General features: G+C 38.6%; 1 protein-coding gene across 1 annotated transcript; it reads right to left on the bottom strand.

The window, feature by feature from the left end:
• Nucleotides 1-27: 27 nt before the first annotated feature.
• LOC128526391 (CMRF35-like molecule 8) lies at nucleotides 28-27,976 on the bottom strand. The gene is made up of 7 exons (XM_053498195.1): nucleotides 27,916-27,976; nucleotides 27,508-27,822; nucleotides 23,198-23,542; nucleotides 2,703-2,867; nucleotides 2,483-2,587; nucleotides 853-908; nucleotides 28-721 (listed from the first exon to the last, which is right to left on the bottom strand). The coding sequence occupies exons 1-7, from the start codon at nucleotides 27,974-27,976 to the stop codon at nucleotides 383-385; spliced, it is 1,386 nt and encodes a 461-aa protein (XP_053354170.1). The 3' UTR covers nucleotides 28-382.

Below are 27,976 nucleotides of genomic sequence, written 5' to 3'. Positions count from 1 at the left end.
AAATAGTTTTTCACACCACTGTAGTTGCTGAATCAAAGTAAATTTTACATAATGACTAAGTGTTAAAAACAGGCATGCTCTCTTTTCTTTGTCAATCATAGTGACAGTGGCAAACGACGAGTCTGTGATATCATGTTTGCTAAGGGGGGCAAATAGTGCTTTACTCTTGTATGAGTGTGTTACACCACCCTGTGATGCAGCAGTTTGAAAATAAATAGTTTAGTGGTTTCACACATCTCTCAGAGGAAGTGTGATTAGTCCACTCTCGCTCCTAGCTGTTGCATGATGGTGGTCAAGACCAAATGAAAAAAATAAAAAAATAAAAAAGGAATAAATTAGCAAAGTTCCAGCACTGCATGCTTGGATCCATAATGATAAAACCCTATCTATGTGAAGTAACATGATTGACTAAAGCATAGTCACAGGCTTCTTTCTTAAAGACAATTTGTGGCATTGCATCATTAGTGGTTTTGGAGTGAAAATTCACTGTTGTATAAGTCGATTTCTCAGTTGAGAGAGCTGTGGGTGACTGAGCTATGGAGTAGATGATCTTTTCAGGAGGGGTTGTGTGCAACACCATGTTGTCATAAAGAGGTTGAGAAGGGTCAGAGGCGACTGTGGGTAGTTGTACAGTAGAGTAAATTGTTGAAGTTCCATCAGCTATGGCAGAAAGTTTGCCGGTGTCTTCAATTTCCTCATATTCACAGGCATCGAGAGAAACCTGAGAGCAAAGAGGAACAGAAACAAAAAACAAAACAAAACCAAAAAACCACATAAATGTTTCAGGTGTTTTTTCTTGCAAAATATAATAGTTTTGGTTCTGAACACAGAAACATTGATGAAGACATTTACCCCTTGGTTGTTTCCTGGGTCTTGGACAGAACTACTGCCAGAAAAAGCTGTACCTGCTGATAGAAGCAATAAAGTATTTTATTAAAGTTTTATAAAGTTATTATTATTATTATTATTATTCTTATTATTGTGGTTTTAATTATATGATGGCCAGGAAATTTTCACAAAATCAATAAATTTTAATAGCTAGTTAAATTGTAACAAATAGTTTTAGTATTAGGCTTTTATAGTCTTGTCAGGTGGAAACCGTCACAGTACACACAGAACACAGTGGTCTATAAATAGGAACAAAAAGGGACAAGGGCAAACTAATAGTTATAATTTATACTTTTTTCCTTTAATATATTTATATGCATATAATATTTACAATTATTATAGTGTGCTTAAATAAACGTAATGTTTAAGTACACTGTGGAACAAGACACATCGCCACCACAGACTCTGGTTGTGTTTTGTTCCACAGTGTACACTACTATAATAAAAAAAAAATACATATACATTGAAACAAAATCTAATACTATTGCAAATCCACATTTTTTCAATGTATATACAATGGATGCTGTCATAGAAATTAATATCATGCAGAGGTGTTAAAGTCAAACCAGGACTTGTGATGAAATTTCTCATGAATGAATGCATAAAACTGAATGAGATTTACAATACGGTGATGAAAATCTTAGGATTGGTGGCCGGCCAAGGTGGCTCAGAGCCCACTGCAGTCGTTCCCTGGAATATTCAAAATGGATCACATCAATGGATAGCTTGTCCCCATTTTGCAAAAGAAACACATCTGTCAGTGGGAACTGTATACAAAATTATTCATCAACACCACTTACACATTTTACTGCCATATCCCCCATACAGTCCTGACCTCGCTCCAAGACATTTTCACATGTTTGGGCCATTATAGGAGCTCCTGGGAGGCCAGCATTTCAAATGTGAAGCAGGCCATCCGATCATGGCTCCAGAGTACTGAGAAAACTTTTTACCTTGATGGTATCCAAATACCAGTAAAATGCTGAAATAAGTGTATTAGTATAGCAAGGGATTATATGGAGAAGGAAAAGGAGTAATTACTCTCATAACTGTATTGTGTTATTCTGCCAAATCAAAAGTTTTGGTTTGACTTGAACACTCCTTGCAATAATGATTTATATATATTTATGTGTATATGCTCATTTACAAATTAATACTATGTAAGGTGCAAAGACTGATAAGTAACGTAGTTGTTCACTCAAATGAATAATTATTGTTTAGGTGTCTCCTACACTGTTCAGCATTCCATTTGAACTGAACAGTTTTGCCCTTGCAGTCTGAAGTTATAATTAACATTGCTGAATATCCTGGGTAGGTAACCACTAGCTAATCAGAACATAGCTTCTTTATCTCACATTCACCTCAATGCTGATTATACACACCTAGATCCATACTCTGGTTCCAGTCTCTCTGTCTCTCTCACAGTCCACACTCATCATAAGGTATACACTTAGAGTCGCTTCCTTAACACAAACCACCCAAGCTCAGGACTAAATGAGTGTGGGCGTTGTGAGGCACCAATGCTACTGATCATGATCCACTCTCACAAAATGATTGTGTTATACATTTAAGCATGCTCTGTGTGTATTAATACCTTGCATCTTGCATCTCTTTTGTAGAGTCAAAGTAAGGAATGAGACTCCAATCAGAAGCAGCAGCAGAATTACAGATACAGTGATCACAGTGGAAGCTGGAAATCCTGGAACAGAAACAGAAAGACAGTCACTTTAACCTACATGCTGATCATTCTGAAGAGATCAGATTCATGAAAATCATGTAGAACATGGGTGTGATGAGCATCTAAGCAAAATCACCCGGTGGAGGAGGACTTGGAGTAGGCCAGGAGGAATTGTGGTTATTGGTAAGAAGTAGTGGTGTTGATGATGATGATGATGATGATGATAATGATGGTGGTGTTGGTGGTGATGGTGATGAAGACCGTTGTGTTGGCTTTAAGCTGGAAACTGGGGCATGCGGCTCTGAAGCAGTGAAAGTTTCTTTAATTGACATTAATTGAGAGAATCTAACATGACTTACTGTATAGCAGAACAAATGCAACCCAATGCAGTATACAGTACATTAATATGTATACAGTAACTTCACAAATACTGACTGCTATTAAACCTGAGAAAAATCACCCTTTATAGACTGCTGTGAATTATTTCTGTGCTGCTGGTAATTCCTCTGCTACTGTATCTCACAGGGAGTGTTTTTACGGAAGCAAAACTAGACAGATGCACAGAAACCGAGAGCCTAATACAAATCTGTTCATCGCAACATTTCGACCGAAAGGACAGAACTCAGAAGATTAACATGATAATCCCTTCAACTTCATTCGGTAACAAACTTCTTTCTGAATAAATCTGTTCTATTTCTCCTGCTATTATTGTTATATTTACTACCTGTTCAATAATATCACATGGGTATGCTGTGCACTGACTCTGTGCTTTATACAAAGCCACTGTAATGTCAATATAATTAATGCAGTGTGTCTCTGTGTCTCTACAAACTCACCAGTAACTGTCAGGTTGATCTGTGTGAAATAAACCTCGTATCCATCATCAGATTTCCAGGTTTTTCCTGCTTCAGCTCCACACCAGTATTCACCAGAGTCTCGCTCAAGATTTTTTTTGCTTTGTCATTATACAGGGAGAATTTCCCCATATTTACATATTTTCTACTTTCTTTATCAGATTTGTTATAAAAACAAGCAGAATCTTGCAGGCTCATCTTGCAAAGAAACCTTGTATTACTCCTGAGGGATTCTGGGTATTTACAGCTGATGTGCAAATCTCCTCCTACATGGACAGTCTCACTGATAAACCTCTTATAGGATGAATCTGCAAATCACAACCAATCAGATCAGTTTATGTGCCTGTATGTGTCATTTAGACAGTTATACTACTATTCATGCACTTAAAGTTCTCCTGCCACAGTACCTGAGTGAACTGCTAGTGTCTTCTGATCTGCCCCGCCTACTTTGGTCAAAGGATCCAGGCTGCTTGTCAGTACATTGTATTATGAAAACTACAGCAGGGGACGATACCTAACTGTTCTTTCTCTTCTATCTGTCTCTATATCTGTCTCTGTTTCTCTCTCTCTCTCTCTCTCTCTCTCTCTCTCTCTGTCAAGCTGCACATGCCACTCCTGAGGTGTCAGTGATCCAGACCCCTTCTGCCTTCCGGACCTGTCGGACATATCCTGGTGCCCTACTTCTTGTTGGAGATCTCATCAAATGGATGAGTTGTCTGCTCGGAATGGATGTGGTGACTGGGGACAGTTCCAATTTACCATGATGAAGGTAAAAAAAACTCCTAGGAGTAGTATATCAAATTCCATCGAGTGGACTCGGCTGATGCAGGCAGCTGTTCTCTGATGGCTTTTGACTGCAGTCACTCAAAAGTTTAAATTTACCAAAAAATTCATAGCCTTCAATAATGAAATGGACTCCATATTAATGTTAACACCTCTTCTGTTACACTGAACTTCCAGCCTCCTAACACACAGATCATTATGTTTTTGTTTTTTTACTGATCTACAGTAAGACTGATCTGATCTACAGTAAGAGTGTAGATCAATCCCTTCTATCTGAAATCACCCAAATGAAATTACTCATCAGGGACAATCTGATCATTTTGATTTCTACATATTTTCTCACACATTTCAAAATAATTTTCCTAATTTTCTTTTTGATTCTGTAAAGTTGCTTTGTAATAATGACATCATAGAAAAAAAATTGAATTGAATTATACAATAAATTTACATAGAAATGTGAGAAAAATGTGTTTCTTCTGCTTAAACACAATAATAGCTCCTCACCTTCGTTTACACTTAGCTTTACTACAGTGTAAATCTCTATTTCATCAGACACAGTAACAGCACACGCGTATGGTCCAGTGTCCTCCAGAATCAGCTCTCTGATAAACACACTGAAGAATCCTGCACTTGTGTTGTCGTACACTGATAATCTGCCATCATGTGTCCATTCACCGTTTAGTTTTATTCTCTTTTGATTAAAACACTGCTGATGTCCCCCGATCTTACAGACAGATTTAGGTTTAAATTTATATTCATGATCATATCTGCACACAATGTTGACTCCTCCCCCTGCATACGCAATCACTTCTCTAGAGACCAAGGGCCCTGTTAAAACATGTTAAAAACAAACAGTTACTAAGTATTGTTGATTGGTGGTGACTTTGGGGGTGTGTAAATCCAAACACATTACCTTAATTAATGTTCATTAAAATTTTTGTATATAAAAAAAAATCTGGATATTTTTCCTCTAAACAGTAACTGTATTATGCTGATTAACTAAAACGTATAGGTCGTCTTGTGCAGAGAAAATTAACTCTTGATTCATACAATTATTAAGCTTTAAATATTCTTTTGATGTTTTAAAAATAGTTGAGTATTAAATGTATATTTCACGTCAATATCATTGGTAGCCTTGCACAAAGGGAAAAAATAAGTTATTATCCTTGGATTTTAACTGGGTTAAAGACCTTAATGAAAACATATAGAGAAAAAGTCTCATAATACATTAATCACATGTGTAATTACCTACAAATAATGTAATAAAATTGTGCAGTTACTTGTGTATTTTCCACATCTCTTAATTACACTAGACTGTTTGGGAGATAAATAAAATGCAATAGCCGGAGACTCACCATTCTTTACTTTCAGTTCCACTTGTGTGTAAATGTCTTTCTCCCAATCTATATCAACTCCACACTGGTACATTCCAGCGTCCTGTACAGTGAGCTCTCTGATCATCACCCTGAACTCTGATTTGGTGTCATCACTCTGAACTGGTGATTTGGTGTCATCATACAGTGAGAATCTTCCTGAATTTATCCACTGGTTTTTAGCTTCTGTCTTTATTTCATCATGACAGACTGTCCATGATTTCTTACAGAAATATTTCTTGTTTTGTGTGTATCTTGTATTATACTTGCACTTGATAAGGACTCCTCCTCCTGAATATCCTGTTACTTCCTTGGAATCTCCTCCATCTAACAAAACACCAAACATCCATCTGAGCAAAACCTTCCTTCATGTAACACTGCTGCTGAGAGTGAGGATTATTCTGAAGTGCATTTCTTTACCTGAGATCAGGCAGAGGGTGAAGATGAGGAGGATCTTCATCCTGAGTTCACACTCACACATCTCCATACCAACTCCATTTCAGAAAGATATTAAAGCTCCTGGTCTGTTACACACGCTTACTGTCTCTGTCCTGCTCTGTGAGTTTGTTGCCTTTGTGTTTTTATCTGCATCTCAATGAGTTAAGTGATGCATTAACCACTTCCCTTTCTGACTGAGTAAGAAACAGCTGCACATCCTGTAAGCTGGGTATTACCTTAGCGCTGAGCCAGGCCCCCTGCTTTAAACTCTGCACTTTATTAATCAAATGCCAGGTGGGTATATACACAGCTTTAGGGTTGTGATACAAACCTATGTTAATTGGTTGTTTTCAACCTGTAGACTACCCCCCTCCCCAAAGTTGTAGCTGGTTGACATGGGAACAGTAAAAAAAACAGTGCTACGTAGTTAAATAGCCTTTTATTTGTTATTATTATTATTATTATTATTATTATTATTATATTTCTTTTATTTTTTAGCAGGAGGCCAACAATAATTTCTCAGCTACTGGGCATAAACTGGTGCAACCCTCTTTATCTGTTCAGGCTTTGAATCAGCACTAAGCGTTCCCTGCATCCAGTAGCTGGGTTTGGACATTGGCTGAAATTCAAACCCAGGCCTTCTGCGTGGTGGATGAGAAACCTACGCCCCCTATACCCTGTGCCTGAGGAAAACTTAGACATAAGTGAAATATTAAATACTACTGTATGTATACTTAATTTACTTAGATTCATTTCAGGCAACTCAGAAAGAGGTGTGAGTGATCATAAGCATAATCCATAATCAATAACTATTGAGTCCCTTTACACTGGTACACTCAAGTTGAGGCACTCAATTGAAACCCAGTCATGCCACAGAGCTTAATTACTATGTGAAGGGACTTTATTTATCTGCCAGTAACCAGCTCACAGATACCTCTGGATTGCTGGTGCATGCAATCATATACAGTACCCCACCTTGCGCTCAAAGTCTCCTGGGATAGACTCCAGGCCCCCATGACCCTGTACAGCATGAATGGTATAGAAGGTAAATTAATGAATGTTACTGGCTCACTAAATCATCAAATTAATATAAACTACACAAAAATTGTTCGAATTTTTTTATTGTGTATTTTGCTCGGAAGAGCCTCAAAATATACCAGTGCCTAATAAATACATTAGCAAGTTTCAATAATGTAACAAATAAAAAGTCTAAAAAAAAAAAAGAAACATTTTAAATGCCACAGAAGTATCACATGCACTTTGAACGATTAGGCACATTTGCCAGAATCAGTGAATCAATAAAATAAAAAATAAAAAAATACAAATTTAATACAGGCAGAAGAAAATGCAACTATCAGAAAGACAGTACCAGATCCTTTTAAATCAGTCCACTAATTCCACACTCTTTTTTCCACCTAGCCATGTCTAGTTTTATGTCGCAAGGCTGTGGATTAGTATTTAAATGTCTTGAGCTATAGAAAGCCATATACATAAATAAAAGGAGCACCTGTATTGTAATGTCAGTCCTCAATCAGAGTGTCAGGTGATACCCTGTGATTAAGTAAAATGGGAGCAGGCCCAATTTGTTGTGTCACTCTGAACTTTTAAACCCGATCGTTCTCAGGCTGGCCCACATGAACGCAAATGACAAATTATGCAAATTAGTACACTGAGGGGAAAATAACATCTGTGCAGAAATTGCTTCATAACAAAACCACAGGGTTCAGCCACAAAACAATCTACTGATCTTTAACACTTACGTTGCATGCCGATTTCTGGCTACCTGACAGAAATCTACTGTATCTAGTAACATCATTAAGCTGCTGTAAAGAGTACAAACAGCTTTTCAGCCTCCTAATTATGGATTAAGACTGCTCTGGCTCTTATCGCTCTTAAATTATTTATGCTATGTGTGTACAAAATCAAATAAGCTAATATATTGAAACTACCATGCATGATTTGATTCACTTGTAATCATTAGGTTTTTTACAAGCACCAAAATGAGTCACCGACTAAACTGTTGGGGTTTAAAACATGCAATGTGTGCTATTTACAGAATCTATATCATATTTAGACATTTAGATGATGTGTTAATGCAGGTGAAAACATTTCTGCTTTTTGTTAACATCAAATCAGGTTTTAAGTCACATTTTGTGTGATTTGCATATTCTCAAATTCCTAATTCAATAAGCTCTATTTTGATACCAAGTTAATTTATTATTATGGTAAGATATGGCCAGTGTGAATTTGTTCATGAGGAGGGCCTTAAAAAACTGTAGAAATCCTATTGTTTGTTTTAAAACGACAAATACATAATTTTCCTACATGATCTCTTTGCCCTTCAATACACGTTGTCCATCTGCCAACAAGCTGTCATATTCCCTTATTAAAAATGTTTTAGGTTGAGATGCAAGCCAAGAATCCACTGGTGTCTTCAATTCAGAAGGGAATCTTTTTCCTTATAGGGGTGCTTTCAGGGGACCAAACAAGTAAAAGTCCGATGGAGTGAGATCACGACTAAAGTGAGGATGCTTTAACACCTCAAAACAAAGTTTTTGCAGAGTGTCAACAGAGCGTGCAAAAGTGTCTGGACGTGAATCGCCATGCGAGATCATGACGCTCTTGGATATCAGTCCTCTGTGTTTAATCTGAGGTTTAGTCTTCAGCCCTTCAATAACCGTCTCACTCTAATGAGCACTGTTTTTTCCCCCTGATTTTTTCCTGAAATTCTGCCTATTTTTAGTCAATTCCTCCCTGTCACTAGGAGCTCCCGCATTGAGCTACTACACCTCAGTCGGGAGGGCCGAAGACGGTCACGTTTCCAAACCACGTGGTGTCACTGACTGCTTTTTTTCGAACTGCTCGCTCATGGAAGACAGCACTAGAAGGACACTCGGAGAACAGCGCTATCCGCTCCTTCCGCTTGCGTGAGCTCACAAACGCCCTTGATTGGCTGTAGAGTCGTGATTAATGTGGCAGTGCTAAATACCTCTGATCCCACCCCTGAGAGAGCTTAGCCAATCAGCTCTCTCTAGACTTCCGGTTGTGAGAGGCTACAGCATCACCCGGGGATCGAATTCGCAATCTCCGGATGATAGGGTGAGCACAGTTGATTGTTGAACAATTTTTTTGATAGTGTTCCAACACTGGCCCTTGAGAATACCAGAAAACTGTAAGCATTGACGAATTTTCCAGCTGATGGTTAACTTTTGAACTTTTTCTCGATTGGTAATCGAGAATGTTTCTGTTTCATACTCTACCGTTTACTGAATCTGTGTCTCGTCATCAGTGAAGTTCCTCTTTAAGAATCTTTCACTTTCCTCAGAGTCTCGCTCCAAATTTTGTTTGCAGATATCCAAACACTTCTGTTCATTTACATTTAGTAATTTAACACAGGCTCTTATCCAAAGCCTTTTGTCATTGGATGGATCCTTACACTTATAAGTACCTTCTGTCAAACACTGCTTGGAACGGGTTTTTTGTTTGTTTTGGGGGTAAGGGTAACCCAATTATCTAAAAAGTCGTCGCTTTATGCTCTATATGCACTTTAGTCGTTACTTTATGCTCTTCTGTGAGCTTTTCTGAGGCACCAGGTACACACTCAGACTACAAAAACCAAATCACTACAAGCTGATCTTTCATGCAAATCACTAGTGGGGCATCCATTTTCTCGCAACGCTGTTACAAATGAACTGATATAACATGTTCACACCTGCACAGTTTTGACTAGGGAGACAGTAGCCTTGAACATACTGTAAATGCAGCCAAGTTTTAATATAAATGCAGTGCAGATAATATTTTATTTACCCTTGTAGTAAGAAAATGTGAACCCTCAGCCTCATTGTAACACCAGAAGTCTCTAAAAGCAGCAGCATAGACGTTTTGTGAAAAAATGTGTGTATTTTTACCACAACCAACTTGTTCATTAAAGTGCTTTAAAACAATGCTTAGGATTAAAACTTTCTCGATTCTGTTTGAGGATCAGAAAGATAAGGTAATTTTTTGCCAGAGATGAAAATTTGATTAATTTCACCCACTGGATTGGCCATAGTGCAAAAGTAAATTATGTGAATTAATAAGTGAGTTGATCTAACAGGTCTCCCCTAGCTCGGCACAGTTGTAGCTCAATTGTACTGAAATAGTACGTTCAGAAAAGGGGTTAAACAAATTGAGTTTAAGGTGTGAAAAAATGCATTATCAGAGGAGTAGGAAGACAGGGTGGAGGAAATAAAAAAAAAAACATGGAAGAAGAAGTTGTGTTTCAGCACCTCATGCTTGAAGCACTAATGATGAGAACCTTAACATGTTGAACTGCATTATTAGAGCTTTACAGCAGATTTCCCAGCAGAGAGACCTGTCTGTAACTTAGCTGCAGTTTTGATCCAAGGCGATTCTAGGAGGTGGAGGTGTAGAATAAACAGTAAAGTCACAGGGGCTTGAAGAAAACAATGTGTTTGCATAAACAGTTTGAGAAGGATCAGAGGGGCTTGTGGGTGACTGGACAGCAGAGTAAACTGTAGAAGGTCCAGCATTTGAGGCAGAAAGGTGCATGCTGTTTTTAACCTCCTCATACTCACAGACCTCAAGAGAAATCTGGGGGTGAAAAGAAAAATAAAACAAAAAATGTCAATATTTTACCCCCTTTTCTTGTAAAATGTTTTTATACTAAACACATAAAACACACACACACACACACACACACACACACACACACACACACATATATATATATATATATATATATATATATAAAATTACCCTGTTGTCATTTGTTGAACTTTGAAAAATGATTCTTGCAGTCGAAGCTTTACCTGCTGAAAACAACGGTTGAGTGATCAATAAATGTTATCATTTTTAGTTTTGGAGTTGAGTTTATAATCAGGAACCTGAGCTCAAGTTTGAGCACTTGATTCTAGAGCTAAGCTACGTCCTGCTACCTGCTACTTAGAGCTACCTGCTGCACCACTTGATCACGAACCAGTCACATACTTTAAATCTTCATTTTCAAAAAGATTTGAAAATGTGTCATGTTTGTGCATTTGTACCTTGTATTTTGCACTTTTTTTGTAGAATCACAAGAAGGAATAGGATTGCAATCAGAAGCAGCAGCAGAATTACAGACAGAGGAATCACAGCTGGAAATCCTGGAAGAGAAAAAGACACTTTATCCCACTGTACATGATGATCATTCATAAGGGATCAAGTCAAAGTCATGGAGTTAGATTGAGTGTGATGTGTGTCTGAGCAGAATCACCTGTTGCAGGAGAATCTGATGTAAATCGAGATGAAGAAGAAGATAATGATGATGATTGTGAAACTGGGACATATAGATCTAAAGCAGTAAGAGTTTAGTTAGATAATGAATGACAGGTGAGTGTTGGACTGCTAACAGAAAAGATGCAACACAATACAGTGTACATTTAATTGTGAAAAAAATTGACTGCAGCGGAGTGAAGCAAAAATAATTTTCTACTGAATTGTATGCATAATATGGCATTATTGTTATATATAACACATGAATGTGCACTAGTCTGTATTGTTAAGAATGAATCTAATAAATTCACCTACGTATCATTTAGGATATACGTCTATGTAATTCCATGTCTTAATAAGCCGTTTTGTCTTGATAAAAATAACTGCCCGTAGGTCGTGGTAGGATGTCACGCAGTAGAGGCTTCACACAAAGCCTTTTTATGTCAGAATAGTTCATGCAGTGTGTCTCTGTGTCTCTATAAACTCACCAGTAACTGTCAGGTTAATCTGTGTGAAATAAACCTTGTATCCATCATCAGATTCCCAGGCTGCTTCAGCTCCACACCAGTATTTACCAGAGTCTCCCTCAGTTACATTTCTAATACTCACACTCAAGATTTGTCTTTTTCTGTCATCATACAGGGAGAATTTTCCCATATTTACATATTTTCTACTTTCAGTAAAAGATGAATTACAAGAACAAACTGAATCCTGTAGCCCCATCTTGCAGAGAAACTTGGGATTACTCCTGAGGGATTCTGGGTATTTACAGCTGATGTTCGATTCTCTTCCCACATGGACAGTCTCACTGATGGACTTCTCATAGGACAGATCTGAAAATCACAATCAATCAGATTAGTGTATGTGTGTGTGCGCGTGTGTTTGTTTGTGTGTGTGTGCTCTAGCTCATAACACTGTGTAATTACACTACGTAATCCTGCATTTCTTTTGTCCTGATCTAGAAATCTGCCTATGACAATCCTAGATCTAAACTTATTTGATTGAAACACCAGCAATGTTTTTTGATCCTACAAAAAGATGTTGGTTTGTCTGATTTAGTCTGTGTGTTTGATAGGTTGCATGTAGTGTTTATCACTGTGGTCTTGGACCTTCAGTGCTGTGGCTTGAGTGTGTGGTTTGTTCATGTCAAGTCCTCCCCTTGCGTGTGCATTCACTTCTCTAAAGACCAAGGCTGCTGTTAAAACCACAAAACTTATGCAACTGCTAAATATAAAAAGGTATTCAGAGATAAAAAGTTTTTTTTATTTTAAATGTCTCACTCCATATTATTAAACACCCAGTTTCTATGAATTAAATTAGAGTTATTTTTATAAGATGGAGAAATTGCTATGAGGAGGAGGGAAGTGGACGTCAGTGTGAACCACCTAATGACACTCCTAATAAGAAGACAAACTTGTGGTCCAAAGTAGTGAAGGCTAAAGCATACGGTAGATCTCATAGTTCTCTAAATCTTAGTGGGCTTGTGCTTTTTTTTACATGATGTAATTAAATTTAGTTTTTCTGAATGATTTATGAATTTTAATTGGTGTACATTTAATTTGAAACAAGCAGCATTCTTTGCCAACAGCACTGACAGGGATCAATAAAACTATAATAGAGGAAGAAAGGACAACATTTTTTCACTTTTTCTTAATTAAAATGCCTGAATAAACATTTTCTAGCCACCTTCCTTTATCTTCAGTTCCACCGGTGTGTAAATGTCTGTCCTCCAATCTTTATCAACTCCACAGTGGTATGTCCCAGCGTCCTGTACAGTGAGCTCTCTGATCATCACCCAGAACTCTGCTGATTTGGTGTCATCATACAGTGAGAATCTTCCTGAATTTATCCACTTGTTTTTAGCTTCTGTCTTTATTTGGTTAGAACAGCCTGGTGGTGAACCCTTACAGAAATATTTCTCTTTTTGCACTTGATAAGGACTCGTCCTCCTGAATATCCTGTTTCTTCCTTGGAATCTCCTCCATCTAACAAAACACCAAACATCCATCTGAGCAAAACCTTCCTTCATGTAACACTGCTGCTGAGAGTGAGGATTATTCTGAAGTGCATTTCTTTACCTGAGATCAGGCAGAGGGTGAAGATGAGGAGGATCTTCATCCTGAGTTCACACTCACACATCTCCACACCAACTCCACTTCGGAAAGATATTAAAGCTCCTGTTTTGTTACACACTCTTACTGTCTCTGTCCACCTCTGTGAGCGTGCTCTGTGTCTTTATCTGTGTCTTAACCAGAAAGAGGCCACTTCCTTTTCTAGCAGTGTGAGGAAGAGCTGCTTAACAAGTGTATGTATGAATTATAAGTGTGAAATATGCACATAAGCACAATGCAAAAGCTACTACTACTACTACTACTACTACTACTTATACTTTATACCTTTCTATTCACCCAAGGTCACTGTACAGAACTCAAACTAGCAATAATTAAAGAACAACAAGTAGTAAATAACCTTAACCATGCTACTGCGTAAATCACTCTTGGGGACGGTTCTACCTCACAATAAAGAGGATCTTGAACTTGGTGAATGCAGACAGCTGCTCTCTCATGGCTTGTGACTGCAGTCACTCAATAGTTCAGGAGTGAAATTCCTACCAACAGTTTTGTACCTGAGCCTCCAATAATAAAAGTGGACTCCATATAACTTAAACACCTCTCCTGTTATAAACTTCCAGCCTCCTAACACAGAGCATAACTGCAAAACAATTCCTGCTATCCAATATCTCCCAAATGAGGTTCCCTTTTGAGTCTGGTTTCTCTCAAGGTTTCTTCCTAGGTTTTTCCTTGCCACCATCACCCTCGGCTTGCTCATCAGGGACAATCTGATTATTTAGATTTATACTGTACATATTTTCTCACACATTTCAAACTACATTTACTACAACTACAAACAACATTTCTTTTTGTTTCTGTAAAGCTGCTTTGTGATAATGGCCACTGTTAAAGGTGGTCTATAAAGTTTCCATTGTTATGCTGATGATACCCAATTATATATCTCAACAAAACCAGACGAAATACCCAAGTTGTCCAGATTAACCGAGTGTGTCCAGAACATAAAAGATTGGATGACCAATAACTTTCTTTTACTAAACTCAGATAAGACAGAGATATTACTCATTGGCCCAAAAACCAGCACACAACAGCTTTCACAATTCAGCCTGCATTTAGAAGGATGTACTGTTACTACTAGCTCAACAGTAAAAGACCTGGGCGTGATATTAGACAGGAACTTGTCCTTTGAAAATCATATCTCCAATATCACAAAAACAGCCTTTTTTCATCTTAGAAATATCGCCAAACTTAGGAGTATCCTATCTGTATCTGATGCAGAAAAGCTAGTTCATGCATTCATGACCTCCAGACTGGACTATTGTAATGCATTACTAGGTGGTTGTCCTGCATCCTTAATAAACAAGCTTCAGTTAGTCCAAAATGCAGCCGCCAGGGTTCTCACCAGATCCAGAAAATATGATCATATAACCCCAATATTATCATCCCTGCACTGGCTACCTGTTCAATTTAGAATTAATTACAAAATAGTACTACTTACATACAAGGCTTTAAATGGTTTAGCTCCCACATACCTAACCAGTCTTCTGAAACGCTACAATCCACCACGTTCCTTAAGATCACAAAACTCTGGACTTCTTGTAATTCCCAGAATTTCTAAATCTACAAAAGGGGGTAGGGATTTTTCATATTTAGCTCCAAAACTTTGGAATAGCCTTCCAGACAGTGTTCGGGGCTCAGACACAGTTTCCCAGTTTAAAAGTAGACTCAAGACGCATCTCTTTAATCTGGCATACGCGTAACTCATCCCATAACTTCATACTTCAGTACATCTATCCTGAATGGCAACTACGCTAATTCTCTCCATCTGTTCTGTACTTTTCTTCCCATCCCGAGGCATCTGGAGATTGTACCAGCTTCAGTAGACAAAGGCCAACCCTGCGAGGTTTCTGAGGCATCCAGAGAAGGACCAGCTCCAGCCGAATTCTGCCTTATTATGATTGGAGCTACACATCCTGCTCCTGTGCTTCCAGCGATTCAGATCCCATCTGCCCTCTGCACCTACTGACTCATCCCTATGCTAAACTGGACTTCATGTTAATTTAAAGAATTTCTGTTATATTGTACTTTCAGCTGCATAACACACATGGTGTTATATCATCTCTATCTGTTATCACCCAAATGAGGATGGGTTCCCTGTTGAGTCTGGTTCCTCTCAAGGATCTTCCTATTGCCATCTCAGGGAGTTTTTCCTTGCTCATCAGAGAAATTTCATTCATTCATCTCATTATTATCTAGACACATTCTTCTCACACATACACAATTTATTAATATTATTATTATTTTATTATTATTATGATAATTATTTTATATATATATATATATATATATATATATATATATATATATATATATATATATATATATATAATTTTTTTAATGAATTTCTTTCATTTTTGTGAAGCTGCTTTGAGACCATTGTTAAAAGCGCTATATAAATAAAGTTGAATTGAATTGAATTGTAAGTCTTTATTTTATCAGAGACATCAACGGCACATGCGTATGTTCCAGTGTCCTCATCAGCTCTTTGATAAACACACTGAAGTTTCTACACTTCTGTTGTTGGCAATTGAGAATCTACCATCATGTGACCTTTCACTGTTTAGTGTTGATTCTTATTTGTTTACATCTGTCTGTCAGATCAGAGATGATGTGCTCTGATTTTACAGACAGATTTAGGTTTGTATTTATATTCATGATCATATCTGCATTTGAGGTTGATTCCTCCCCCTGCATATACTTTGACTTCTCTAGAAACCGTTACTATGTACTGAATAGTTACAGAAAACTAATGTAATCGACAGATGGTTCTAATCTGGACTTGATTAGACCGCATTTGTTCCCTAATCGAAGGTGGCTAATTTCATTAATTTTTTTTTACATTTTTTATATAAAATAATTTTTCCCCCATAAGCAGTAACTGTATTATATCTTGATCAATTAAGACTTATAGGTAATCCCTGTTCAGGGATTTTATGAACAAGGAAGGCTGAGGAAGGTGCAGCTTCCACCACCGATTCTAACCATCTTCTATAGAGGGACTATCGAGAGGATCCTACGGTGGCCCTGAAGTGCAAAACCAAATTAACAAAACGGAAAACAAAATAACTAATATCTGACTGGCCGAGAAGTGCAATACAAATTAACAAAACGGAAAACAAATTAAAAACCAAATAACAAAACCCAAACAATTTTTTGGGAGAGGGGGGAAGTTTTGTTGTTACAAGATATACAGGAAGTAGGAACTTGTTTCTTTATCTTTGTTTCTTGTGTGTTCAGCTTCACTTTAAACTATGATGGCCGTGAAGTGCAAAAAAATTAACAAAACTGACTTCAGGGCCACCGTAAGAACGCCATATTTGAAACCACAATAATGTTTGCACATTCATACACACACAAATCTACCGCTACTACAGTACTTCCTGTATATCTTGAGTGACAGATGTCTTGTCCAATCAGCGGTAAGCATTTCATTAGCAATCTATACCTACCTTTTCCGGTTTGTATAGGACTGGCCGAGAAGTGCAATACAAATTAACAAAACGGAAAACAAATGAACAAATTTAAAACCAAATTAACAAATCCGAAAACAAAATAACAAAACCTAAAACGAAACAACAAAACTCCCCCCCTCCAAAAAAAAATTGTTTTGGGTTTTGTTATTTGGTTTTTAATTTGTTTTCCGTTTTGTTAATTTGTACTGCACTTCTCGGCCAGTCAGATATTAGTTATTTTGTTTTCCGTTTTGTTAATTTGGTTTTGAATTTGTTATTTTGTTTTGGGTTTTGTTATTTTGTTTTCAGTTTTGGTAATTTGTTTTGCACTTCAGGGCCACCGTAGCATCCTGAGCAGCTGCATCACTGTCTGGTTTGGGAATTGTGCCATCTCGGCCTGCCAGACCCTTCTGCGGATAGTGAGGACAGCTGAGATGATCATCGCGCCCTCTCCTCCCTCTATCACAGACATCAACACCATATACTGCATTATCAATGCCACTAGCGGTGTGTCTGATCATACACATCCCTTACACACACTCTTAACCCTCCTGCTATCTGGAAAAAGGTACCAAAGCATTTGGGCACTCACATCCAGACAGTCTAACAGCTTCTTCCCACAAGCTATCCATTTCCTCAACAAAAAGGGACTGAACTGATAAACACACACACACACACACACACACACACACACACACACACACACACACACTCAGATAAACACAATCACACAAATGCGCAAACATACTGATCTACAACCACCTAGCAATTTTATACACCATCCTGCAATTGCTTTTTTTTGCACAATGAATGCTTTTCTCCTATGATTGTGATATTATGTGAGATTATGTATCTTTACTGCTACTTACTGTTTTGATCTATCATCTTACGGACAATTTGCAAAAAAAAACTAATTTTATTTTATTTTATTTTATGTGCACATTTGCAAATAAAATAATTTACATTGTAAACATTGCATTTTTATACGAATTTTACTGGGCTACTGAACATAAACTGATGCAAACCTCCCCTTCGTCCAGGCTTGGGGCCGGCATCAAGGATTCCCTGCATCCAGTAGCTGGGTTTGGATACTGGCTTCAAACTGAGTTTCAACCCGGACATTTTGCATGGTGGATGAGAAACCTACAGTACCACTAAGTCCCCATGCCATGTGTATGAGGAAAACCTATATGTAAGTGATACTTAGGGTGTAAAGGAGGACTCTTTATCTGCCATTCATGCAGCTCACAAATAACTTGAGTTTTCTCGCCATCTGGAGTCTGGAGTCTTTCACGTGTTGTTTAAGGGACTTTCTTTTCACTGGTACCTTTTACTTGTTCAATAAGGATCAAAATCTAAATCTGGATCTTTGTTAAGGTCTTATCCCACAGTATCGGGTAAATACTGTTATACAACAGTTACCACCAACAAAGCAATCTGATTTGATGAGAGAATTTCCACAAGTGGTAATAGTGGACAGTAACACCAGTGGGAAATTTAACTCTAACTATGATCCATATTCGAGGTGTTGGACAATTATTAAATATACTACTTTTTGGTTTTTCCATGGGTGAATGTAGGTCGGTACAGTCCGCAGTACTGAAGAGAGAGCAGCTACCTGCCAAAATGTATATTCAAATCAAGTTACAGACACATTTTTGCAAGAAAACATGTACGATAACATAATGTCATCTTAAACACTTTGTTTACTTTATAATTGCTCCTAAAGTGTTCCGAATTGCCTCTGTGTTTTTGTTTAAGCCTAAAAGTTTGTGGAACTGTTGTATAAAAGCAGTACCACACTTGAGGTCATGCTATTGTGATTGAGGTCCCTATCAAGAAATTCACTGGTGACACTGGTTCAATCAAATTAATATGGACTACAGGTTTGTAGATTTTTTTTTATTGCGTAATATGCTGGCAACAGCCTCAAAAGATTAATACATTATTGACTTTACATAAATTAAATAAAAAAAACTCAAAAAACGCAATATTTTAAAGACCACAAATGTATCACATGCTCTTACTCTGAAAATTATTAGTCTATTAGTCAAAATTATTATCTCAGTCTGGCCCACATAAATGCAACATCATGTACAATGAGAAAGAAATAACATCTGTGCAGACATTACTTAAAAGAGCCCCACAGGGTTCAGCCACAGAACAATTTACTGATCTTTACCTCAAACATTCTGTGCTGATTTCTGGCTACCAGATGGAACCATCAACTGTATCAACTGACATTACTGAGCTGCTGTAAAAAGAACAAACAGCATTTCAAAATCGTTATTACAGATTGAGACTGTTTCGATTCTTATTGATTTCATTGTGCTAATGCTGTGTGTACTACATGAGTTTCAATGTGACAAAAAAGTTCCCTTAAATCTGACAAATTTGGGTGATTTGTATTATGCATTTTCTTAATCCAATAAGTTTCTTCATCGGAAGTGAATCTTAGTTTTTTTTCCGTAGGGCTGCTTTCAGGGGAACAAGCAGGTGAAAGTCTGATGTAGCGAGATCAGGACCTTGGGGAGGATGCTTTAACACCTCAAAACAAAGTTTTTCAAAAATGTCAGCAGTCCATGCAGACGTGTGCAGATGTGCATCGTCATGGGAGATCATGACAAACTTAGACTGCAGTCTTCTGTGTTTAATCCGAAGTTTATGCTTCTGCTCTTCAATAAGTTTTTGTGATTGGATAGTGTATATCCTCACACTGGGTTTATACAGTAGTAGCCACTTAAAACCATCTGGGTCGTGCAACTGAAGCCCTATTGAAGCTTGAGTTATTCGGTTATTCATTTAACCATGAAATGGTGCTTTGCTCTTAAGAACACGTTAACACAAGCCAGCAATTTACCTGTGCGGAGTTGCAGTCAAATGAACACCGCACCCACATCCCCGCTGGACTGACGCTATCAAACTGCACTACAGAGATGAAGATAACAGTTTAATGGACTCGGGGTAAGTAATAATTATATATATATTTTTTAATATAATTTATTTAGATTAGTTTACAATTTTTTTCACAGTTTAGTTTTTTTCTTGGCTATTTTAAAAACCATTGGCAGCAACAGCAGTGGTCAGATGTGACTTTAGATAATTTAATAATCTGTTTACCATGACTGGAGGTAACATTACAGCTTACTCTCAGTGTCACAAACTCACTATTTTTTTATAAGAAGAATGTTTGTGCTCTCTGAAAATGCCTTCAGGATCTGACCGAGTGTTGTGTAAATTTAGATAAATTCAGCATTTCTTTATTTTTTGAGTAAGAGTTAATCTGCAGATTATTTCTGTGACTGGAATATAACATGATGCATTGCATAAGAGACACAAGCTGAGGCTAGATTTACAGGAGCTAGTGAGCTAAAGGCTTGTAACCATGCCGAAGAATAACTTCACCAGCAACGCAGACTTTTGTGAAAAAAATGTGTGAATTTCTATGACTGGAGTCACCAGGATGGATGATGTTCCTTAAAGTGCTGTAGAACAATGTTTAGAAGTAAAACTTCATTAATTCTGTTTAAAGATTAGAAAGATTTTTATCAACAAATTTTTGCCAAAATATATATTTTTAATTAATTTCACCTACGGTACTACACTCTATTGGCCATAGTGCAAAAGTAACTTGTGGGAATTAATACCTGACTTGTCACCATGACAGGTCACATATGAGGAAACCCCAGCTCTGTTCAGTTCTGCTGTTCTTTAAGGAATAAAAAATGCATTATCAGAGGCATTTTTCAGCTGAAGCATCACATACACTGTAGATGACACTCTGAGACCTGTCATTACTTGTTAAAAATAGTAAAAAAAAAAGAAAAAAAAAGCACAGAACTGGTATATGCACATATGTCTTTAGGCTTTCTCATTCATGGAAAAAAATAACAATATTTTTATCTGCCAAATGGTGGCACTAAACCACCAATATAACAATTGATACAGAATCCTTTGCTGAATCATTTCAGAGACATTTTGCTTCATGTATTACAGGGTGGAAGGAAAAAATGTAAGAAGAAGAAGTTGAGTAAGCACCACATGCTTGAAGCACTAATGATGAGAAACTAGCCGCATGAATGAACATGAGAAACTGTATCATGTATCATATGAGACCACTTACTACTTAAAGAGAATGCGTTGAATTGCATTGTTAGAGCTTTACAGCAGATTTCCACGCAGAGAGACCTGTGGGTAACTAAGCTGTGCAGGAGAAGTCCTGATCCAAGGCGATTCTGGGAGATGGCGGTGTAGAATAAACAGTACAGGGGCTTGTGGGTAACTCAATGTTTGCATAAATAGTTTGAGAAGGATCAGAGGGGCTTGTGGGTGATTGCACAGCAGAGTAAACTGTAGAAGGACCAGCATTTGAGGCAGAAAGGTGCATGGTGTTTTTAAACTCCTCATTCTCACAGACCTCGAGAGAAGTGGAAAAAAAAGTAAAAAGAAACATAAACCAAAAAAGTCAATGTTTTACCCTTTTTTCTTTGGTAAAATACCTTAGGTTTTAATACTTAACACACACACACACACACACACACACACTATAATAAATAGAATTACCCCTTGGTCATTTCCTGAGCTCTGGACAATTATTCTGGCAGTTGAAGCACTACCTGCTGAAAACAACAGTTGAGGCATCAATGAGAGTTTTAAATGTTGTTATTTTGTTGTTGTTGTGGATTTAGTTGAGTTATGGAATCATAAACCAAAACTCAAAATTTACTCAAGTGTGTGTGATGTGATTGATTAAATTCATTTGATTCTGCCACAGACTAACCAGGGTTAAAGTGTGGGACTGCTAAAATTAGCACGGCTGGCATGGGATCATTAGCTAAACACCCCAGGCTTTCACCACTTTTTTAAATAGAGGCATGGAGCTTAGATTAAAGTTTGCCACGACATTCCCCAGCCTCCCAAAGGACAGTCCCTGGAGGACTGCGTTATCTTCCGCAGCACTTTTGCTTTTGTTTGTTTGGAGGAGGATTGGTGCTGCAGCACCAGAGAGTGACAACCATTTGAGACCGCACCCTGTGTTTGTTTGTCTGTGGTGCGATCCACGGCAAAGATCTTACAGCTTCTAACTCACAAATTAATATTATGTAGTATTAATATTATAGTGTCCTTGATAATAAAGAATGATGCACTGAACTATTGCTAGGAATAAACTTATTTTTGGCTGCAGCAAATAATAATAAAATAACAAACCATCATTCAGTTGTCTTCTACAATGTTCAGCGTTCCATTTGAACTGAGGAGTTTTGTCCCTACAGTCTGGTGTTTTAATTCACATGCCTAAATATCTTGTGCAGGTAACCACGAGTCAATTAGAACGCATCTTTTCTGTCTCACATTCACTGTATTGAAGATTATGTACACTCTCTCTTGTCTCTCTCTCTCACAGTCTCTTACCTGGCACAAACCACCCAAGCTCAAGACTAAATAAGTGGAAGTTTTGAGGCACCAATGCTACTGATCATGACCCACTCTCACAAAATAAACATGTTAAACATTTAAGTATGCTCTGAGTGTATTAATACCTTGCATCTTGCATCTCTTTAGTAGAGCCAAGGTAAGGAATGTGACTCCAATCAGGAACAACAGCAGAATTACAGCCACAGGGTTCACAATGGAAGCTGGAAATCCTGAAACAGAGACAGACAGACAGTGACTTTAACCTGATCAGAAGAGATCAGAAGAGATCAGATTCAATAAAGTCATGGAGTTTCTTTGGATGTGATGTGCATCTGAGCAGAACCACCTGCTGGAGGAGGACGTGGAGTAGGCCAGGATTTGTGTTTCTTAGTGAGAAGCAGTGTTGTGGATTATAATGACAATAATAGTGGTGGTAGTGAAGATGGTGGTGATGAGATTAATGAAGAAGGATGTGTTGGCTTTGAGCTAGAAATGTATGCATGCAACTCCACAAATACTGACTGCTATTAAAGCTGAGAAAAATCACCGTTTATAGACTGCTGTGAATTATTACTGTGCTGCTGGTAATACTTCTGCTATCTCACAGGAAGTGTAGTGCAACAAAAATACACATGTGCACAAGGAGAACTGAGAGGACAATACAAATCTGTTCATCACAACATTTAGAACGAAAGAACAGAACTCAGAAGATTAACATGATAATATCAGCTAGAGCACTTCAATCTCATGTGGTAACAAAATGATTTCTAGATGAATTTGCTCTATTTCTCCGGCTCGTATTGTTATAATAAATAAACGCTAGAAATATCACAGCCTAGTCATGGTTAGGATGTGCACTGACTCTGCTTTATAAAAAACCTCTGTAATGACAAAATAGTTAATGCAGTGTGTCTCTGTGTCTCTACAAACTCACCAGTAACTGTCAGGTTGATCTGTGTGAAATAAACCTTGTATCCATCATCAGATTCCCAGGCTGCTTCAGCTCCACACCAGTATTCACCAGAGTCTCGCTCAGTTACATTTCTAATACTCACACTCAAGGTTTGTATTGCTCTGTCATCATACAGGGAGAATTTCCCCACATTTACATGCTTTTCACTTTCGTTAACAGATTTTTTATAAAAACAAACTGACGCTTGTAGCCTTGTATTGCACAGAAACTTGGGATTACTCCTGAGGGATTCTGGGTATTTACAGCTGATGTTCAAATCTTCTCCTACATGGACAGTCTCACTGATGGACTTCATACAGGATGGATCTGCAAATAACAACGATCAGATCGGTTAATTATGTGTGTATGTTTCCTTCCTCTAATTAACAACATGTAGACAGTTATACTACTATAGATGTAATGTATACAGTTTAAAATACTAATATTGACCTACTGTATAAAGCACTAAATCGTCTCATGCCACAGTACCTGAGTGAACTGCTAGTGTTTTATGATCCGCCTCACCTACTTTAATCAAAAGAAAAAGGCAAAATAGCTTGTATTATAAAAACTACAGCAGGGGCAGAGCTTTTTCTTACAAAGACCCAAAGTTTGGGATAGCCTGCCAATTAATGCTCTGCACAAAATACATCCAATTATGTGACCATGACCAAACCTAACTGTTCTATCTCATTATCTTCTTTCTCTCTCTTCCTCCCTGTCTCTCTCTGTCTAGCTAGATATACCGCACATGAGCTGCCAGTGATCCATGCCCCGCTCTGCCCTCCAGACCTTTCTGACAAATTTTGGTGCCCCACTCCCGATTGGAGATCTCATCACATGGATGTCCCATGTGGACTTTATCTCTGCCCTAGCTACCCATTACTTTTTTGACTTTCTAGCACTAACTGAGACCTGGATATCTCCTCAGAACTCAGCTACACCGGCTGCCCTATCTTCTGCCTATGTATTCTCTCACACTCCACGAGAAACTGGCAGAGGTGGTGGTACGGGTCTCCTGTTGTCCAAGAGATGGTCCTTCTCGCCTATCACCCTGTCTCATCTCAGTTTTTCATCATTTGAATTTCATGCAGTTAAGGTAACCTCTCCAATTAACCTCCACATCTTAGTTATTTACCGTCCTCCTGGCTCTCTAGGAAACTTTTTAGATGAAATGGACATACTTCTTAGTCTTTTTCCTTCTGCTAACACTCCTCTCACTGTTCTAGGAGATTTCAACCTTCCATCTGATAAACTCCAATCCTCTTTCCTTCTCCCTCTCCTTAACTCCTTCTCTTTAACTCTAAACAGCTGCCCTCCTACACACAAGGCAGGAAATTCTCTCGACCTTGTTTTCTGCCGCCCTTCCCCAGTCACAGATATCACTACTATTCCTCTTCATAAATCTGATCATTACCTGGTATCTTTCACCATAACCCTTCCCATTCTATGTAAACCTAACCACCAAAATGTCTCTTTTACCCGCAAAAACCTTCACTCTGTCTTCCCTTCCTCTGTGTCTTCATACACCCTATCATTCCTCCCAGACCCAGACTCCTTTTCCTCTTTACCACTAGAGACTGCGACTGAAACTTTCCTCTCCTCTCCCTCCTCATCCATAGATCTCCTTTGCCCGCTGTCATCAAAACCAAGGAAGATGTCTTGTCATGCTCCTTGGCTATCTGATGTACTGCGCAACAACAGGAGAGAATTAAGAACTGCGGAGAGAAGATGGAAGAAATCGCAACTTGATGCAGATCTCATCTCTTACCAGACTCTTCTTTCCAAATTCTCATGTGATGTGACTTCTGCCAAAACTACCTTCTTCAGACAAAAGTTGGAAGCCTCTGCACATGATCCTGGCAAACTCCACAACATCTTCTCCTCACTACTCAACCCACCGACTCCTCCTGCCCCTTCGCCTCTGACTGCTGACGATTTTCCACATTCTACGATGGGAAGATTGCAGCAATCCGCCAGTCCTTCGCTCTCAACCAAGCTCCTACGGCAGAACCTCAGGACCTTTCCTTCCCTCCTTTAGCAGAATTTTCCAACCTGTCATCTGATGAGATTCAACAGATCATCTCGTCATCTAACCCCACCACCTGTTCATTACTGTAGACCCAATCCCTTCCACAATGCTCCAGGCCATCTCACGGGACTCCCTTTCCTTCACCACAGCCATCATCAACCAATCCATATCATCTGGTCATGTTCCTGACGCTTTTAAGAAGGCGAGGGTTATTCCCATCCTCAAGAAACCCTGCCTGGACCCATCAGAAGTTAACAACTATCGCCCGGTATCACTGCTCTCTTTTATTTCCAAAATTCTTGAAAGAGCCGTTTATAATCAAATGTCTCTTTATCTCTCACAGAACAACCTTAATGACCCAAACCAATCTGGATTCAAAGTGGCACATTCCACAGAGACTGCCCTTCTGTCAGTCACTAAGAAGCTCCATGCTGCTAGATCTGCTAAACTGTCATCTGTCCTCATCCTCCTGGACCTGTCAGCTGCATTTGACACGGTGAACCACAATCTATTCTTACAAGCCTTGGAATTTGTGGAACAGCGTGGCAATGGTTTGCTTCTTATCTAAAAAATAGGTCATATGAGGTAACATGGAGGGGATCTACATCTGCCCCACGTAGACTCTCCACTGGTGTCCCGCAGGGCTCAGTACTTGGTCCTCTTCTGTTCTCCCTCTATACCCGGTCTCTTGGTAAGGTCATATCATCGCATGGATTCTCATACCATTGTTATGCAGACGACACCCAACTTGTTCTCTCCTTTCCTCCCTCTGACACTCAGTTTCCACCCGGATCTCAGCATGTCTGGCAGACATCTCATTTTGTATGGCTGCTCATCAGCTGAAGCTCAATCTCAGTAAAACCGAACTGTTGTTTATCCCTTGTGACTCATCTCCAGGTCAAGACCTTGTGATATCCATGGACAACAACCAAATCACTCCTTCAGCCACCGCCCGCAATCTTGGGGTAACCGTGGACAATCATTTGTCATTTTCCCCACACATCGCTAACCTTACTCGCTCTTGTCGATTTCTTCTTTACAATATCAGAAGAATTCGCCCATTTCTTTCTTCACAGGCTACTCAGGTGCTTGTTCAGTCCCTTGTTATTTCAAGACTGGACTACTGCAACTCACTCCTGGCAGGCCTGCCTCTGTCCACGATTCGTCCTCTGCAACTGATCCAGAATGCAGCAGCACGTCTCGTTTTTAACCTCCCCTAGTTCTCCCACACCACCCCACTCCTCCGCTCTCTGCACTGGCTTCCTGTAGCTGCCCGCATCAAATTCAAAACACTGATGCTTGCCTACAAAGCTAAGAATGGCCCAGCACCCATTTACCTCTCTGCGCTAATTACACCACGCACTGCACCACGTTCCCTCCGATCCTCCAGCACTGCTCGCCTCATCCCACCATCTCTCAGGGATCGAGGGTGGCATTCATCCAGGCTCTTTTCTGTTCTGGCACCTAGGTGGTGGAATGAACTTCCTCTAGATGTCTGTACATCAGAGACTTTGACTATCTTTAAACGACGACTCAAGACTCATCTGTTTCTCCAGTGCTTGGACTAACCCCCCCCCCCCCCCCCCCCTTAGTTGTGTTGGACTAATGGCACTTAGTTATTAACCTAGTTAACCCAGTGTAAGTATGTATCCAATTATGTAAACATTAAAGCACTTTTTGTAAGTCGCTCTGGATAAGAGCGTCTGCCAAATGCCTAAATGTAAATGTGGTCTGCTTTGGATGCGTGTGGTGGGACAGTTCCACTTGACCATGAATATGCTTCTGGTCTTGGTTAACGCCAACAGCTGTACTTGACTTGATGACTTGTGACTGCAGTTCACACTAAAATCCCTACAAACAGTTTTGTTCCTGAGCCTCCAATAACTAAAGAGGACTCCATATACCTTAAACACCTCTCCTTTTGGTGGATTAGGATTTTAGTAACTGTATTATATGATAAACAAGTAATACGTATAGAAAATCCTTGCAATGAAAAAATGAAAATCCTTGATGATTAGTTGTTGATTCATACAGTTCTAATATAGTTGAGTGTTGAATTTATAATGCACATCAATATAACTAGTTTCTTAGCCTTGAATAAAGAAAGAAAAATGTTTTTTTAAAGAAGGCAAAAGACTCAGAGCAAAAGTCTTTTAACATATTCATTACTTAACATAATGTAGTAAAAATGTGTTTCCATTTCTGTTAATGACACTAGACCTTTTGGTTGATGAACAGAATGCAATACTTGGAAACTCACCTTCCTTTACCTTCAGTTCCACTGGTGTTAATAAAACAATACTTCTATCAACTCCACACTGGTACGTCCCAGTGTCCTGTACAGTGAGTTCTTTGATCATCACCCTGAACTCTGCTGATTTGGTGTCATCATACAGTGAGAATCTTCCTGAATTCATCCACTCATTTTTAGCATGTGTTCTTATTTTGTCAGGACAGCCCGGTGTTGAACTCTTGCAGAAATATTTATTGTTTTGTGTGTATCCTGTATCATACTTGCACTTGATAAGGACTCCTCCTCCTGAATATCCTGTTACTTCCTTGGAATCTCCTCCATCTAACAAAACACCAAACATCCATCTGAGCAAAACCTTCCTTCATGTAACACTGCTGCTGAAAGTGAGGATTATTCTGAAGTGCATTTCTTTACCTGAGATCAGGCAGAGGGTGACAATGAGGAGGATCTTCATCCTGAGTCCACACTCACACAT

This window comes from Clarias gariepinus, chromosome 6 (genome assembly GCF_024256425.1).
Source record: "Clarias gariepinus isolate MV-2021 ecotype Netherlands chromosome 6, CGAR_prim_01v2, whole genome shotgun sequence".
NCBI lineage: Eukaryota > Metazoa > Chordata > Actinopteri > Siluriformes > Clariidae > Clarias > Clarias gariepinus.
This window is presented reverse-complemented; position numbering and strand designations above follow the sequence as displayed.